Source organism: Spathaspora passalidarum, assembly GCF_000223485.1.
Source record: "Spathaspora passalidarum NRRL Y-27907 unplaced genomic scaffold SPAPAscaffold_2, whole genome shotgun sequence".
In the NCBI taxonomy this organism is placed as follows: Eukaryota; Fungi; Ascomycota; class Pichiomycetes; order Serinales; family Debaryomycetaceae; genus Spathaspora; species Spathaspora passalidarum.
Window position 1 is genome coordinate 825,872 of NW_006767426.1, and position 15,807 is coordinate 841,678.

A 15,807-nucleotide genomic window follows, 5' to 3' on the forward strand; every position below is an offset into this window, starting at 1 on the left:
GCTCAGTGGAAAATTCTTCGATAGATGATTGTTCCTCAATGAAGGTAATTTCTTGACTGGTCGACTCCTCTTCAGTTGATGATGGACTAGGACATTCAGTTACTATAAATACAGTATCAGTGGCCCAGGTGGATGTTGAATAGGTGGTAGTGATAGTTGATACTTGCCCAGGTGAACAAGTAGTAACTGTAGTCGTAGTATGAACAGGGTTATATTCAATCACATTGGCAGTTGATCCAGGCAAAGCACTCTCGGTGGTGTATGAAGTTGAAATTCCTACATAAGTTGTAGTGGTAGTAACTGTTGGGATAGGAACATTAACAACAATGGTCTTGGTTGTGTCACTAGATGTAGAAAACGGCATGGTTGATATTTTTGTGGTCAGACCAGTATATGTTTGTGTAACAACTTCAACTGCCTCTCCATTACCACCAGCAACATTGTTTTCATATGCACCCCAAGAGATAGTTTTTCCATTATTTGTACTTCTACTACTACCGGTACAGGTATATGTATTAACATAGTTCATGGAAATACTAACCCCATTGTTAACTTGGACAAGAGCATCAATGAAAGGTCTGTAACCAGCAGGAATATTTTGATAGTTGACAACAAAGGAAGTAGAAGAACAAGAATAAGTGTAGCTGAAATTTTCATCTGCATTTTCTGGAAAATACCAATCATTTAAGGAATTAGTGATTGCCATCTGAACAGAGCTGCAATCGATTTGTGAGCCCAGGTTTTGGATCTTCATACCAATCGAACCAGATCTGTACCCAGATGGACAGTTGCCACCAAGAAGATAGTGTTGTTGTTTGTTTAATGAAGGGACAACACGGTTAACATAAACAATCTTGCTTGGATCATCCGTTGAACCACCAGCAAAAGTAGCTTGAGTAGAAAGTTTGTTGTCACCATCATAATAAGACACAGTATTTTGCCCATTATGGAAACAAGTAGAATCTTGCAAATCGGTACTCAAAGCAGAGCCACCAACATTAAAAGCTACTGGAAAATTAACAGTTCCATGAGCATCAAGCAGCGGAGTAACAGTATCCAAAAGAACACATTCTAATTTAGAAAATGCAACAACAATATCACCAGGGTTAAAGGTACAAGTAGCATAGTTAACCAGACCAACATTTAAATTCACCGTAGTTTGACTCGTAGTGAACTTGAAAACACATGGTAAGTTCAAAGTGAATGTATCACCAGGCAGCATGGTGCTCCCATCTATTTTCCAGGACAAAGTAGAAATCCAACTTGGATAAGCGGGACCAGCAAAGGGATAACTAGCTGCTTTTTGCCATACCAAAGAGTCAAAGGATGTAAAAATTCCACTGATTTGTTCAGAAGCGACTAAAGTTAATGCTAAAAGGTTAAAAATGAGAAATTTAAACATCGTTGTTGGTCGGTGATAGATAGAAAGATGGAAGAGGCAAGAACAAGAGGAATCAGCTCGTGTATTTATACTTGATGCCTACTCATCTTCTTTTTGCGGCAAATCCAAAAATAGCACATCAGCGGTAATGCTTTAGTAATTTTGCTGTAAAAAAGTTTTGAGTCTTTTTTTTTTTGCAGTAATTAAAAAATTTTCTGGTCAAGAAAATTCGGGGCTTATGCTACTGCATATAGTGCCTTCTTCCATATCCGAATTTCATGTAATCGGGATAAGTAGATCTCTTTCCGCTATTGGTTCCCGTTTGAATTATAATTCGTAATTGAAAGTATTGTTCAGACGCTTCTTCATATTTTATGGCAAGTATATTCAAGCTCATCGGTTATACTTGCTGAAGTCAAGAACCCTTTCTGATTGAAAAATCGATGATCCAAACTAGGTTTAAAATTTTAGCCGTGATTAGAAGCGCGGCAGATCTGCGCCTCTTCCTTTCCATGCTGCAAGAGAAGCGGAAAAGAAACAAAAAAATATTATTTTTCATGTAATATAATAGTCTTCGCTTTGCTCCCCGAACACTGAAATTATTATTGGAACAATAACTACATTTCCGTTTAAGCCGAGCTGCTATTTTTTTAAACCCCATCCGAGGGAATTCCTGGAATCATGTAGAATTTTCCGAACGGAAGAAATACAAATTCATTTTGCTAACGAAACAACAAAAGTAATTTCTTTTTCAAGACTCATAATCTATTCATTCTATTCCGGAAATACTCATCTCTCTGGCATTGTCTTATCATTTTCATGTGTGGAGTCTAGTTAGTTGGTATAGATTATTATTTTATTTGAAATTTTATTCGGTGAATGTACAATTGTATTCCGAAGACACAAAATCTTCAATTCCTGCACATTATAACCTTCCAGAAGACCCAAAATTATTCATCCTGAAATAGACTTTTCTTTTTTTGCGCTCTGGAAAATAATTAACCAATTTGTGGAAATTTTTGCAATACACAATTAGAAGACAATGAAACTAGTTGCGCAAAACTAATATTGTTAGATAATACTATCACAGAAAGATCACGTCATGGTGAAATTAGACGGCTCGGCCAGTATCTCTTAGTTTTTCTTGGCAGAATGGAAAATTCAAAGAAGATCTAACTACGAAGTAACTATTAGTAACTAAAGCAAATCTAGAACAAAATCTTGCAGTAGTTGATGTCTGATCTAAGTATTTTGACACAGTTAGGCATTCCATATGACTATTTTTACTATAAAATGAACAACTGGTTTAGTTGTGCGATACTTGGCTAGCCAATCAGAAATTATCGATTTATAAGAATATAGAAGCTTCGTCAGGGGGCTAAAAGGAAACTTTTGCCAATAGACTCTATTGTTTGAATATACTGTATATAGTCAGGTCAACTTTGTAATTTGATATGTTATCTCTATTTCTTGGCAACATATTGAAATATTTCGTATCTGCAGAGTAGATCACAAAATTGACTGATTGAATTTTGTATAAGGCGTTGGATCCAATTTTTTGACTGTGGGTAAAACAATCCAATAACTAAAAAGGATAAGTAGTTATCCAATAATCAGACATCACCATTGTTCAACAGTTCCCGGGGTCAATTTTATTTTCAATTTTCGTAAAGATTGGAGTTATATTCCAAATTTCAGTATACATCCGCCTTAGGGCTTGTTGCAAATTTTGTGGTATTTTTTTGATTATGAAATTCATTCTCATGATTACAAAGCCTTGCTCAACATTTCAATTAAGCTTATAATTTTCTATATGAGTTAATCCATCAATTAATACCAGATCTGTATTCTATCGTGGTTTAGATTTTGTTTTTTGTTTGGAGGGGTTAACTTTTGGTGTTTTTTTTTTCACAGCTTCATCTGATTACACTAACCCAGATCATGAGAATTTAAAAAAAGGGTATAGCAGCTAGATTGAAAGATTTACCGAACATACCTGAATGATATTCTGACATAAAACATTTCTGGTAATATTGTGGTATTACCAATTGTATTTGTAATAAATATGGTTTTCTTAACTCTTGGTATTAACTAGTAACTATATTAACTATTTCAAATAAATAAATAACTTAAAAATATCTATAAGGACGGTTGAGTGTTGTTATAACAACCAACATGCTAAAAAGGATTATATAATACAATTAATTAAAATTATTAAAGCGACTGGAGCATTCCAGCTGGTTGCACCATTATCATAACCAATTACAGAATTGATCGAGCTTGTAGTTGGAGATTGAGACATACTTAATGTGTTTCCTGCATTTCCACTTCCAGGATTCATTTGTGATTGATTTGGTTTAGAACTACTGCTGCCACTGTTTCCGACATTTGTACTACCTGAATCTGAAGTTCCTTCAGTAGAAACACCAGTACTACTTGTGCCAATTTGGTTTCCATTTCCACCATTATTTGAGGCAGGATCTTCCCCGGTATCACCATTATTACCTTGAGAATTTCCATCTGTAAGGTTATTGCCAGATCCATCGTTATCACCACTTCCAGTTTCTGAAGAACCATTATCTCCAGTGGTTGAAGGATTACCATTTCCATTTTGGGTATTAATAGTAATATTTTCAAATGAAGAAGTAAATGTGGAATGCGAGTTACTCACTGTTGTTGTATGGGTCATGATTTCAGTAGAAGAATTTTCAGTTTCCAAACTTTTGACTTCATTGTTGGACTCAGATGAAAATCCAGAATCTGTTGTAGTTGAAGCTGGAATTTTACTTGAAAATGTTGTAAGATTCAATGAACTAGATGAAGAATATTGTTCAGGGGAAGAGTTTTCGGATTGACTGGATGGGAGATCAGTTTCATAATTGACCCAAGGTGCTCCATGGGATGTAGATTCTGTTGTTGTTGACAAACTTGCAGAACTTGAAGAGGTTAAAAAGCCTCCAGTGGTTGAATATACTTCAGTAGGTTCCTGTATGCTTGAATGTGGATCAATAGATGATACCATTCCTGATGATTCAGTATTTGTTAATGAATTACTTGATAATATAGTTTCAATTACTGACAATTCCTCAGAAGACAGATTCTCACTTGAGGATTGGTTTCTAGTTGATTCAAACTCACTCGAGGGTTGATCTTCTGTAGTTGTTGGGTCTTCAGAAGTAGAAATTGATTCAATGGCAGAAACATTTGGCATAGTAGCAGAATTTTGAATAGAAGTTGGGTCGTCAGTAGAATTTGGGTCTATATTAGTTGGAGGATCTTCAGCAGTAGTAGTGGACTGGATAGTAACAGGGTCTTCAATACTAGTAGGGTCTTCTGTTTCTTGTGGATCTTCTGTTGCTTCTGGATCCGCTATTGTTTGTGGATCTTCTGTTTGTGGATCTTCTGTTTGTGGATCTTCTGTTTGTGGATCTTCTGTTTGTGGATCTTCTGTTTGCGGATATTCTGTTTGCGGATCTTCTGTTTGCGGATATTCTGTTTGCGGATCTTCTGTTTGCGGATCTTCTGTTTGCGGATCTTCTGTTTGCGGATCTTCTGTTGCTTGTGGATCTGCTGTTGTTTGTTCATAGTTAGAAGCAGTATTTTCGCTAGTTACAGGTCCTTCACTAGCTTCAGTATCAATATAAGTAGATGATATATTTGAAGTAATCGATGGATCTGAAGTAGGATCCAAAGTGGAAGTTTCTCCAGAAAGTGAATCATCCGTCGTAAATGCTAGTAAATCAGATTCTGAATCTTCAGAAGTGGTTGGATCTTGAGAAATAGTACTAACTTCACTAGACACTGGATCTTCAGTGATTGAAAATGAAATAATCGATGATGATTCTTCTGATATTAAGGTAGATTCACTTGATGATTGATCTGTAAATGTTTTGTCAGTATTCGATATAGTTCCACCCAAGGGTTGAGCATTTGAGGAGCCTTGACTAGATGCAAAATCAGTACTAAATGATGAATTACTGTAAGATGGATATACAACTGTAGAAGGTTCTTGATAGCTCGAAGATAAATTTGTGGATGTCAATTCTTCAGTCTCAGTGATTAATTCACTGGATAAACCTCCTTCAGTAGTAGTTGGTCCTTCCGTATGCAATTGTTCTTCAATAGATGATGTTTCTTCAGTAAATGGTAGTTCTTCTGTAGTTGTAGTTTCATCTTCAGTTGAAGCTTCATTGGTAGTGGATTCAATGACAGACGAGGATTCAATGGATGTAGATTCTTCAATAATAGACGAGTCTGCAGCAGTTGTAGACTGTTCAGGAACAAATGATTCCAGGGTAGATAATTCTTCCATAGATGATTCGGCAGAGGTAGATTCATAATCACTCGAATCTCCAACAGTCATGGATGCTTCAGCAGTTGCAGATACTTCTACGGTAGTGGATTCTTCACCAATTGTAAATTCTTGAGAAGATGATATCAATTCAATTGAAGTTGGTTCTTCTGTGGTTACTTCAGATAAGTCATTAGTAGATGATTCTTCACTGTATGATGAGGATTCGGTAATGGTTGATACTATCGCACTAGATGTAAAACTTTGAATTGATAAACTTGAATTGCTGTATGAAGAATATTGACTTGTAGGTAAAACATCAACACTTGAGTAATCACTGGAAGATGGATCTTCAGAAGTTGGGGAAATTTCTATGGATGAAGATTCCTCCGAAGTTGTAGGTTCTTGTATGTATGTCAGTTCTTCAGATGCAGTTTGATCTTCACTAGTTGTAGTTTCTTCTTGAGAATATATGGTATCTTCGTCCAAAGATGTGGTTTCCTGTTCAGTTGATGTGATTCCTTCGTCAACTGATGTGGTTGCTTCAAAAGTAGGGGATTCATTTGTAGATGTGGGTTCACTTTCAGTTGAAGTTTCCTCAATAGTGGATGATAACTCCACAACAGTACTGGCTTCAATGAATGATGACTCTACGATAGAAGATGTGTCTTCGATAGTTGAAAACATTTCAGTAGATGATGATTCTTGAGTGGATGGGGATTCTTCAGTAGTAAATAATTCTTCAGTAGTGGATAATGCTTGTTCGGTAGATGTATCCTCTTCTGTTGTAATTAGTTGTTCATTGGAGGAGTCTGGAGTATCTGAATATTCTGATGTTGTTGCAACTTCGGTAGATAACAGTTCATCAGTAGTTGGTGGTTCATCAGTAGATGGTTCTCCGGTAGAGAGTGGCTCCTCGGTAGAGACAGATTCTTCAGTAGATTCAACCTCTTCAGAGGTAGATAATTCTTCTGTTAATTCAGCGGATGAGGTTTCTTCAGTCTGTTCAGTAGTAACATTTCCCTCTGTTGTAGAGACTTGCTCAGTAGAATCTTCAGTAGATAGTGATTCTTCAGAGAACGACATTTTTTCACTAGTAGATGTCTCTTCAACAGATAACGTTTCTTGATTAGATGCAGACTCTTTGGTCGATGAAGTCTCTTCCCTAGTTGATTGTTCTTCACTGGTTGATGTTTCTTCGCTGGTTGATAATTCTAGACCTGATGATATCTCTTCAGTAAATGATTGTTCTTCGGTGGAAGAAAATTCTTCACTAGTTGATGCTGGTTCTTTGGTGGATAGTGGTTCTTCTATGGAGGAAAATACTTCATCAGATGATGTTTCTTCTGTACTTGATGGTTCTTCGGAACTCGATGGTTCTTCGGAACTCGATGATTCTTCACTAGTGGATGGTTCAGTACTGGATGGTTCTTCTGTACTAGATGTTTCTTCAGTAGCTGTTGATTCCTCGGTATATGATGGTTCTTCGCTAGTTGATAGTTCTTCGGTACTTAATGGTTCTTCGGTACTCGATGATTCCTCAATAGATGACGATTCTTCGCTGGCAGATGGTTCTTCGGTACTCAATGATTCCTCAATAGATGAGGTATCTTCAGTACTAGATGGTTCAGTACTTGATGGTTCTTCAGAACTCGACGGTTCTTCAATACTTGATGGTTCTTCAGAACTCGATGGTTCAGTGCTTGATGGTTCTTCAGAACTCGATGGTTCAGTGCTTGATGGTTCTTCCGTACTCAATAATTCTTCAGAACTTGATGGTTCCACGATAGATGAGGAATCTTCAGTGCTTGATGGTTCTTCACTAGTTAATGATTCCTCAGTGTTTGATAGTTCTTCGGTGCTTGATAGTTCTTCGGTGCTTGATGGTTCTTCGGTGCTTGATGGTTCTTCCGTACTAGGTGGTTCTTCCGTACTTGAGAGTTCTTCAGAACTTGATGGTTCTTCACTGGTGGATAGTTCTTCACTAGTTGATGGTTCCTCAGTACTCGATGGTTCAGTACTCGATGGTTCTTCAGTACTCGATGGTTCTTCAGAACTTGATGGTTCTTCGGTACTCGATGGCTCTTCAGTACTTGATGGTTCTTCACTAGTGGATGGTTCAGTACTGGATGGTTCTTCTGTACTGGATGGTTCTTCTGTACTTGACAATTCCTCGATAGATGAGGTATCTTCGGTACTCGATGGTTCTTCACTAGTTGATGTTTCTTCACTAGTTGATGGTTCTTCGGTACTCAATGGTTCTTCTGTGCTCGATATTTCCCCAGTAGATGGTGTCTCCTGAGTAGATGATGGACTTGGACATTCAGTTACTATAAACACAGTATCAGTGGCCCAGGTGGATGTTGAATAGGTGGTAGTGATAGTTGATACTTGCCCAGGTGAACAAGTAGTAACTGTAGTCGTAGTATGAACAGGGTTATATTCAATCACGTTGGCAGTTGAGCCGGGTAAGGCTGTCTTTGTGGTGTATGAAGTTGAAATTCCTACATAAGTTGTAGTGGTAGTAACTGTTGGGATAGGAACATTAACAACAATGGTCTTGGTTGTGTCACTAGATGTAGAAAACGGCATGGTTGATATTTTTGTGGTCAGACCAGTATATGTTTGTGTAACAACTTCAACTGCCTCCCCATTACCACCAGCATCATTGTTTTCATAAGCACCCCAAGTAGTAGTTCCACCATTGTTGATAGATGATCTGCTACCAGTACACGTATATGTATTAACATAATTCATGACGACACTGACTCCATTGTTAACTTGGACAAGAGCATCAATGAAAGGTCTGTAACCAGCAGGAATGTTTTTATAATTGACAACAAAGGAAGTAGAAGAACAAGAATAAGTGTAGCTGAAATTTCCTGCAGTTTCTGGAAAATACCAATCATTTAAGGCATTCGTGATTGCCATCTGAATAGAACTGCAATCAAATTGCGATCCCAGGTTTTGGATATTCATACCAATTGAACCAGATCTGTAACCAGCTGGACAGTTACCAGCAAGTAGGTAGTGTTGTTGTTTGTTCAATGAAGGTACGGCTCGGTTATTAAACACGATACTATTTGGATCAGTAAATGAACCATTGTTAAATGTAGCTTGAGTAGAAAGTTGGTTGTTTCCATCATAGAATGAAACGGTATTTTGACCACTATGGAAACAAGTAGAATCTTGTAAATCGGTATTCAAAGCAGAGCCACCAACATTAAACACTATTGGGAAGTTTATAGATCCATTAGCATCAAGCAGTGGAGTAACAGTATCCAAAAGGACACATTGCAATTGGGAGAATGAAACAACTACATCACCAGGGTTGAATGTACAAGTAGCATAGTTAACCAGACCGACAGTCAAATTGACAGTCGGTGTAGTAGAAGTGAACTTGAAAACACACGGTAAGTTCAAAGTGAATGTATCACCAGGCAGTACAGTACTCCCATCGATTTTCCAAGATAAAGTTGCAATCCAACTAGCGAAACCTGGACCATTAGTATAAGGGTAAGTACCAGATTGTTGCCATACCAATGAGTCAAAGGATGTAAAAATTCCACTAATTTGTTCCGCACTGACTATAGCAAACGTCAAAATTGTAAAAATGAGGAATCTGAACATTCTTATTTGTTGCTGATAGAAAGCAAAGAACAAGGAATTGTGAAGAGGGGAATCACTAGTTATTTATATGTGATTCTTGCTCATCTCTTTTGCGACAAATCCTGGGTTACCCCATTACTACTGATAGATTGCTAATTTTGATGTAATGAAACCCCGATTTTATTTTCTTTTCTTTTGCAATAATTTAAAAATATTTTAATGACCAGATTATTTGAGGCTTATAAGAATGAATAAAAGGGCAATGTTCCGAATTTCATTTCTCGGCAATTACTAGAACCCGCTATTGTTGCCGTTCAAATTATAATTCGTAATTGAAAGTATCGTGCGTATGCTTAGCTATCCGTCAGGGCAAGCAAGTTCCTGTACCTGCATGATGTTCTTGGGGAAGTTCTCTCTAGGTTCCTAAACTGTTTGAGTCAATCTATCATTAATAAGGTAAGACTTCGCATATGCGATTTATAAACGCGGCGGGCAAGCGCCTCACAAGTGCTGCAAGAGAGGCTAAATCGGAAAAAAAATATTATTTTTAAGACAGAATAATATTTGCCGCTGTGCTCCCCCAGATCCCTTAATTATTGTTCAAACATTTGGTACATTTCCATTTATTCCCAGTATACAAACGTTTTATCCTGTCTGAAGGAACAATTGTGAATCAATGTTACAGAAGGAAATATATTCCCATTTTTTATTAGGCCCAGCGCACTCAAGGTATTAATTTTTTTTTAAGATTCATAACCAATTGTGATCTTAGCTATCTTGTGCAGCATATTCCACTTCTTTTTCCATTTTTCCGGTGTGGTGTCTAGTTTGTTTTTTAGCAGATTATAATTTCATTTCAAATCTGTTTCGGAGGAAGCAAGATTGTATTCCGAAGACACAAAACGTACCTATCCTGTATATTACTTTCTTCTAGAAGATCAAAATTTGCTCACTTGAATAGGCTTTTATTTCTTTTTTTTCTTTGTGTTCAAAATAATTAATTATTGTGGCAAATTTTGCAATATATCACAATCTAGTCTTGTTCAGAAAATGGTGAATTTAGCCGGGTTCAAAACCATTTTTTAGTCTTTTAGGAAAAACCGAGGTTTCGGCGGTTTCGGGGAAGATCTAACTACGGAGAAACTATAAATCACTAAAACAGATCTGGTCTCATGCAGTTGTCTTTCTTGATCTCAGAGAGTTAACATTGACAAATTGGACCAGGAATTAAACTGTGTGGAGATTGGGGTAATATGAAGAATTGTCATGGTTCAGTATTGGCCTTGCTCAAGTCAATTAGACATGATTTGGTAAGGCAAAGAAAAGTTTCCACGGGGGTAGAAAGGGAAACTTTTGCCGATGTGCTTTATTGTTTGTATATCCTGTATAGAATTTCGGCGGATTTGTAACTTGGTATGATATTTCCATCAAATTGACGTATCTCCGGAAAAATCACACAGTGGACTAATTTTTGAACCACACGCTAGGATTCTATCCTATTACACCAAAATTACGATTAAGTAAGCAATTAAGTAAGAATAACGATAATTGCAACAATATGAGGAAAGAATTCTTCAATTAGTTTTCACTAATACAAAAGAAAAGTTGGGAGCTTGGTTTTTCCGAAGTCATGTACGCCTTGGCTTTAGAACAAGTTTTGTGAAATTTTTAGTCAAAATATTATGAAATTTATATATATATGATTACAAAATCATGCTCCAAATTTAGGAGATATATCTATCTCTACTATTTCAATTAAATCCGAAAATTGAATTCTTGTGCCCTTCTTCGTCAAGATCTGATTCACCATTACTTTTTGACTTACGAAGCAACAAAATGCAAGTTTCTGCAATTCCAATAGCATTGTAAAGTATTTTAGTTAAAAAGTTATCCTTTTTCGATTCATCTCTTAGCAGATCTCAAGAATTTACTCGATTGAGATGATATCCGGTTCCAACATGCAAAAAACTATATCTCGCTTGGAACAAAGCTGGGCATAACTCGTTTAAATCAAGATTACGCCTCGCACAAATTCCAATCGCGTATTTTTATCATCCCAAAAAAGAAAAATGAGTTGAGATTTATATTGTATAGTATAGACACCCCTCAGTACCAGAAATTATGTCAAAATTAGTATCTAGATGGGCCGATGATGACTCATTGGTAGAAGAAGCAATCAAGCAAGATTCAAAAGTAAACACTAAACACACTCGGGAGTCTGATTGGCACAAACCAATAACAGTCAAAGCTAACGAAGCACTTCCTAGTCGATGGGCAGATGCTGATGATGAACCAGCACCAGTACCAGAACCTATTGAGAAGTCGCCTAAGAAATATAATCGATATGAGCAACACAAACAAAGAGGAGACTTTGAACACAGAGGTGGAAGGCAGGGAGGACGCGGGGATTACCCTACGCCCCCTCATTCTAGACATTCTGATGAGATGAAACAAGGTTCATATCCTTCAAAAGCAGACAGGTATAGTAATAGACGTCCAGTAAAACGTGAACCAGAACCTGAACAAGATGATGAACAGCCAGAAGAGGATTTGGATGATGTTGAATTAGAGAAGGGGCCAATGACAGATGCTGCGAAAGCTTTTGCTGCTCGTTTAGGAATTTCTGCAGGAGGGTTTGATAAAGGATCCACGAAGAAGAATTCAAAAGAACAAGAGTCTGATGAATGGGAAGATGCAGATGAGGAAGAGAAGGAGGAGGATGAGAAGAAGAAAAAACTGCAAGTTAAAGAAAGACAGTCAGCTAATCCATTAGCTTCACGTTTGGGCAAGTTATCGATAAACGAAAACAAAAAGAAGCCCAATCAAAGAAAGGATATTAAGAAAACACCATTTAGAACCAAGCATGACCTTGAAATAGAAAGAAAGAAAGCCGAAGAAGAAAAAATGATTGAACAAGGTAAAGCAGAATTACTTAAGATGATGGAAGAATTTAAATCAGGGGAAATTAATTGGGCTGATGAGGAATAGACATGGAATTTAGTTAATATGTTGTATTGTTATAGTGTAATTGTAGTTGTAATATTAATCAGCAGCCTCTAAAAATGTAGCACGCGTAGTGGGGTACCGTTTTTGTACATGCTCGCACTAATGTCCACACTACCCCAGTCGAAATATTCGCTCTTCAATTTTCTTCTGCGACACCACCAATCATCTTGAAACAAAAAACGCATCACTTTCACAAGGATATTTCCAATTGCTTTACAATCAATCTTAGAAAAACCATGATAAGAAGATTTAATTATTCTTCCAGACCGTTCAGGATACTTCGGTCAATACAACCACATACATGCCCTCCAATTTTAGGAACATCCACCCCTATATTTCGAAAGACATATTTTAACCTGCCACCCACTCAAAACCTTACTAAAGAAGAATATGAAAAGATAAAGTATGATCAACTAGTCAATGAGCTGTTGTTGAATACTATACAAGGGGCTACTGGTAGTAGTAATAGTAGTTCGGGTGGTAGTACGGAGCAACGGATGAAGGATACCAGAAAACTACCCATTAGCACTGTACTTCTTCTAATTGCAGCAGGAAGTTCACTTTCTATGTTGGTATACGTTATTGTTCAATATAGAAAATTTGAAAAGGAAACAAACGCTAGCGCCGGAAGTACTATAACGACAAGATCATTATTTCTCCCGCTTTGGTTTCATACTAATTGGTTCAATCGCAAACGATACCAATTCCCTCAAGGGATTAATTACTTTGATCAGGATTACCATGAATATATACTAACAGAAATGTGTCAGTTGAATAAGTCAAGTAACGACAACCTAGAGAATTATTGTTCCATATTGGAACAGGAAAATATCAAATACACTGTATTACAAAAGCTCTCATCCAATTCAAAAGTGAAGCAAATATTTGGACTTCCTTTAGTTATTGAGCTGATTGATATTTCCCAGTTTAAGATTTGGGTTGAATCGAAATACCCTGGGGTTTCAGGAATACGAATAGATATATCAAAACAAACCAACGAACAAAACAATGATAGTAGTACTGATGTAAATTTGCTGTGGTGTATTAAACCTATAAACTTTGGCTCAATAGTGAACAATATGTTAGTTCAATTAGGGTTGAAATTGGACCGACTAGAATCTTCAAATGCTGAAATTAAAACTCATGAAAAATCAAGTGGGAAAGTTCACGAAATGAAATTAGAAAAATCTAAACTTGTCCTTAATAAGAATCGTGATTATGATATTGCTTTTACTGGGAAATTATTAGTTATGGATAAGCTGAAAACTAAGCTGTGGACTTTAATTTATAAAGGAATTATTGATTTTGATCATTTGATGATTAATAGAGGAGTCAAAATTGTTTCAATGGATTTAAAGAGTGGTACAAGTGAAAACATTACCTATAAGATATTATAGTAGTGTCATTTACTGTTCCCAATTAGTATACGGGACCAAAGTAGCAACCAACCTGTACATACGCTACCAGGTATTATTTATATGCACACCACAAAATATTTTTTTTCTTTCCAGATAAGAACAATGAGGGGGAGCAATGAGATAAGCAATTTTTCAACAACAAAATTTAAAGCAAACAAACATGATACACCATTTTCTTCTTTGGTTTTGAATATGAATAACTCCAATGGAACTAAAAAGAGGAAACATACTCCAAGTGAAACAAGAAAGCTAGCTCAAGCATCACGTATACTAAAAGCTTGTGATAATTGTCGAAAACAAAAAACCAGATGTTTTAGATCACCAGAAAATCCAAATTCATGTGTCCGATGTCATGCATTAAATAAGTCATGTTCATTTGAAACATTTAACTTTGATCCATATTTCACTGATAATAACAAACTCGATTTGATTTATAATGGAATTAACGAAGTTTTGGGGCTATTAAAAAATACCCCCACAATGGTTGCAACTCCAATATCTAATAGTAGTTCGATCAATCTGCAACAACAGGAAAATGAAAAGGAGGATTCTAATGAATTTGTCGATGATAGCACACAATTCCAATCACCTCCAAGCTCGTTCATAACCAGTCCATTTTTAATTATTTCAAACCTGGTACCAGAAAGTGTTCCTTCACCCATACATAAGTTGTTGAATCCAAGCAAATACCACAGCGAGCCTAATGATGTCATATCACTTTCTATATTATCTGAATCCGATGCAATTACATTAATGGATGAGTTTAGACGGGATTTTGGTAAATGGATCTCACTACCAATTTATATATCAACTAAGGATTGGATAGACGAGATAAGAATAAAATCATCCCTTTTACTAACAACAGGTTGTTGTATTACGATTGGTAAAACAACAAGCTCTCTACCAGTTGAGCTATCTAATAAGTTGATACAAGATATGAATGAATGTATCTTGAAGTATTCATTCTATCATAGAAAAGATGGAATAATTGAATTTTTACAAGCAATGGTTTTACTATCAACGTATCTGATATCAATATCATCTTTGGTTCTAGATTCTGAAGCTAACCTAGACCTGTGGACATTATCACAAATTGGATTAAGTACATTTATTTCCAGTTCGACATTTGGTCATTTAAAAGCAACTAATGACGACATAACCTTAACTCAATTAAGAATATACAATCATTTATGTCTTACTCATTTATTTTATTGTATGATATCTGGACGAATGTGCATAATTGATGAAATTAGAATTAATCAATGTTATGGTACTTTAAGTTTATTAAATGCCACCAATTTTGATGGAAGAATGGTCGCTGAGATAAATATGATACTTATTACTTATACATTTATCCAATTGAATAACAATGTACAGGATTTATCAGAATTAGATCACAATTTGATGAATGTGTTGGAGGAAACTAAATTATGGTACCAACAATGGGAATACTTATTTTCACAACCTACCATTCAATTTGTAGAATTGAATTATCATTTTTGTACAATTTTGATATATTATGGATATGAATATCATAAAAGCAAAATAACTGGCCGTAAAGTTGAATTCTTGTCCAATGCTAGTTTGAATGTTTTGAATTATGCTAATGAATTCTCACTCATTGAGATGTTTAACCATGCTTATTCTTTAGTTAAGGAAATTAACAATTTAGAGGATGATATTGGGTTTTCTTATCTATCTGATCAAATTCATTTCTGTTTCTATTTTGCAGCTTTGTGTTTGATTAAGATTTTATATCAATGTACTACAGGAAAAGGATATAGCGAGCAATTATCAGAGAAGGAAAATGTTATGGAGGTAGTAAACACTTTAGTTGATAAATTTTCAACTATATCAAGAGGCGATTCAAATAATGCTGCATTCAAGTACAAATCAGGGATCGAACAAATTTTACAACTGCATTTCCCAGAGTATAGTGATTCTTCCTAGATAAATAAAAGAAGTGATGATTTTTGAAGTTATTCGAGTAAAATATACGTAGTTCTTAAGAGCAGATCTAATCTGAGTTCTTTGTAGTTCAGAAAACCCTAGATTCGTGAAGCCTTGTCCAATGTTTCATACTATTAATACCACTGCAGATA

General features: G+C 36.0%; 6 protein-coding genes across 6 annotated transcripts; 3 read left to right on the plus strand and 3 right to left on the minus strand. All coding sequences in view use genetic code 12, as the record gives it.

The window, feature by feature from the left end:
- Window positions 1-58: 58 nt before the first annotated feature.
- SPAPADRAFT_134874 (uncharacterized protein) lies at window positions 59-1,402 on the minus strand (the record flags this gene model as incomplete). The annotated part of the gene is made up of 1 exon (XM_007373563.1): window positions 59-1,402. A coding segment is annotated over one exon (1,344 nt), but the record flags the coding sequence as incomplete, so codon positions are not given.
- A 2,167-nt stretch (window positions 1,403-3,569) lies between these two features.
- Window positions 3,570-3,776, minus strand: SPAPADRAFT_59466 (uncharacterized protein; the record flags this gene model as incomplete). Its single annotated transcript, XM_007373564.1, has 1 exon — window positions 3,570-3,776. A coding segment is annotated over one exon (207 nt), but the record flags the coding sequence as incomplete, so codon positions are not given.
- A 4,161-nt stretch (window positions 3,777-7,937) lies between these two features.
- On the minus strand, window positions 7,938-9,302 carry SPAPADRAFT_135549 (uncharacterized protein; the record flags this gene model as incomplete). The annotated part of the gene is made up of 1 exon (XM_007373565.1): window positions 7,938-9,302. A coding segment is annotated over one exon (1,365 nt), but the record flags the coding sequence as incomplete, so codon positions are not given.
- Window positions 9,303-11,385: 2,083 nt separating this feature from the next.
- On the plus strand, window positions 11,386-12,337 carry FGR50 (Fgr50p; the record flags this gene model as incomplete). Its single annotated transcript, XM_007373566.1, has 1 exon — window positions 11,386-12,337. A coding segment is annotated over one exon (719 nt), but the record flags the coding sequence as incomplete, so codon positions are not given.
- Window positions 12,338-12,523: 186 nt separating this feature from the next.
- SPAPADRAFT_49125 (uncharacterized protein) lies at window positions 12,524-13,684 on the plus strand (the record flags this gene model as incomplete). Its single annotated transcript, XM_007373567.1, has 1 exon — window positions 12,524-13,684. The coding sequence occupies one exon, from the start codon at window positions 12,524-12,526 to the stop codon at window positions 13,682-13,684; it is 1,161 nt and encodes a 386-aa protein (XP_007373629.1).
- A 213-nt stretch (window positions 13,685-13,897) lies between these two features.
- ZCF19 (Zcf19p) lies at window positions 13,898-15,655 on the plus strand (the record flags this gene model as incomplete). The annotated part of the gene is made up of 1 exon (XM_007373568.1): window positions 13,898-15,655. One exon carries the CDS (start codon window positions 13,898-13,900, stop codon window positions 15,653-15,655), a length of 1,758 nt encoding a protein of 585 aa, XP_007373630.1.
- Between the last annotated feature and the right edge of the window lie 152 nt (window positions 15,656-15,807).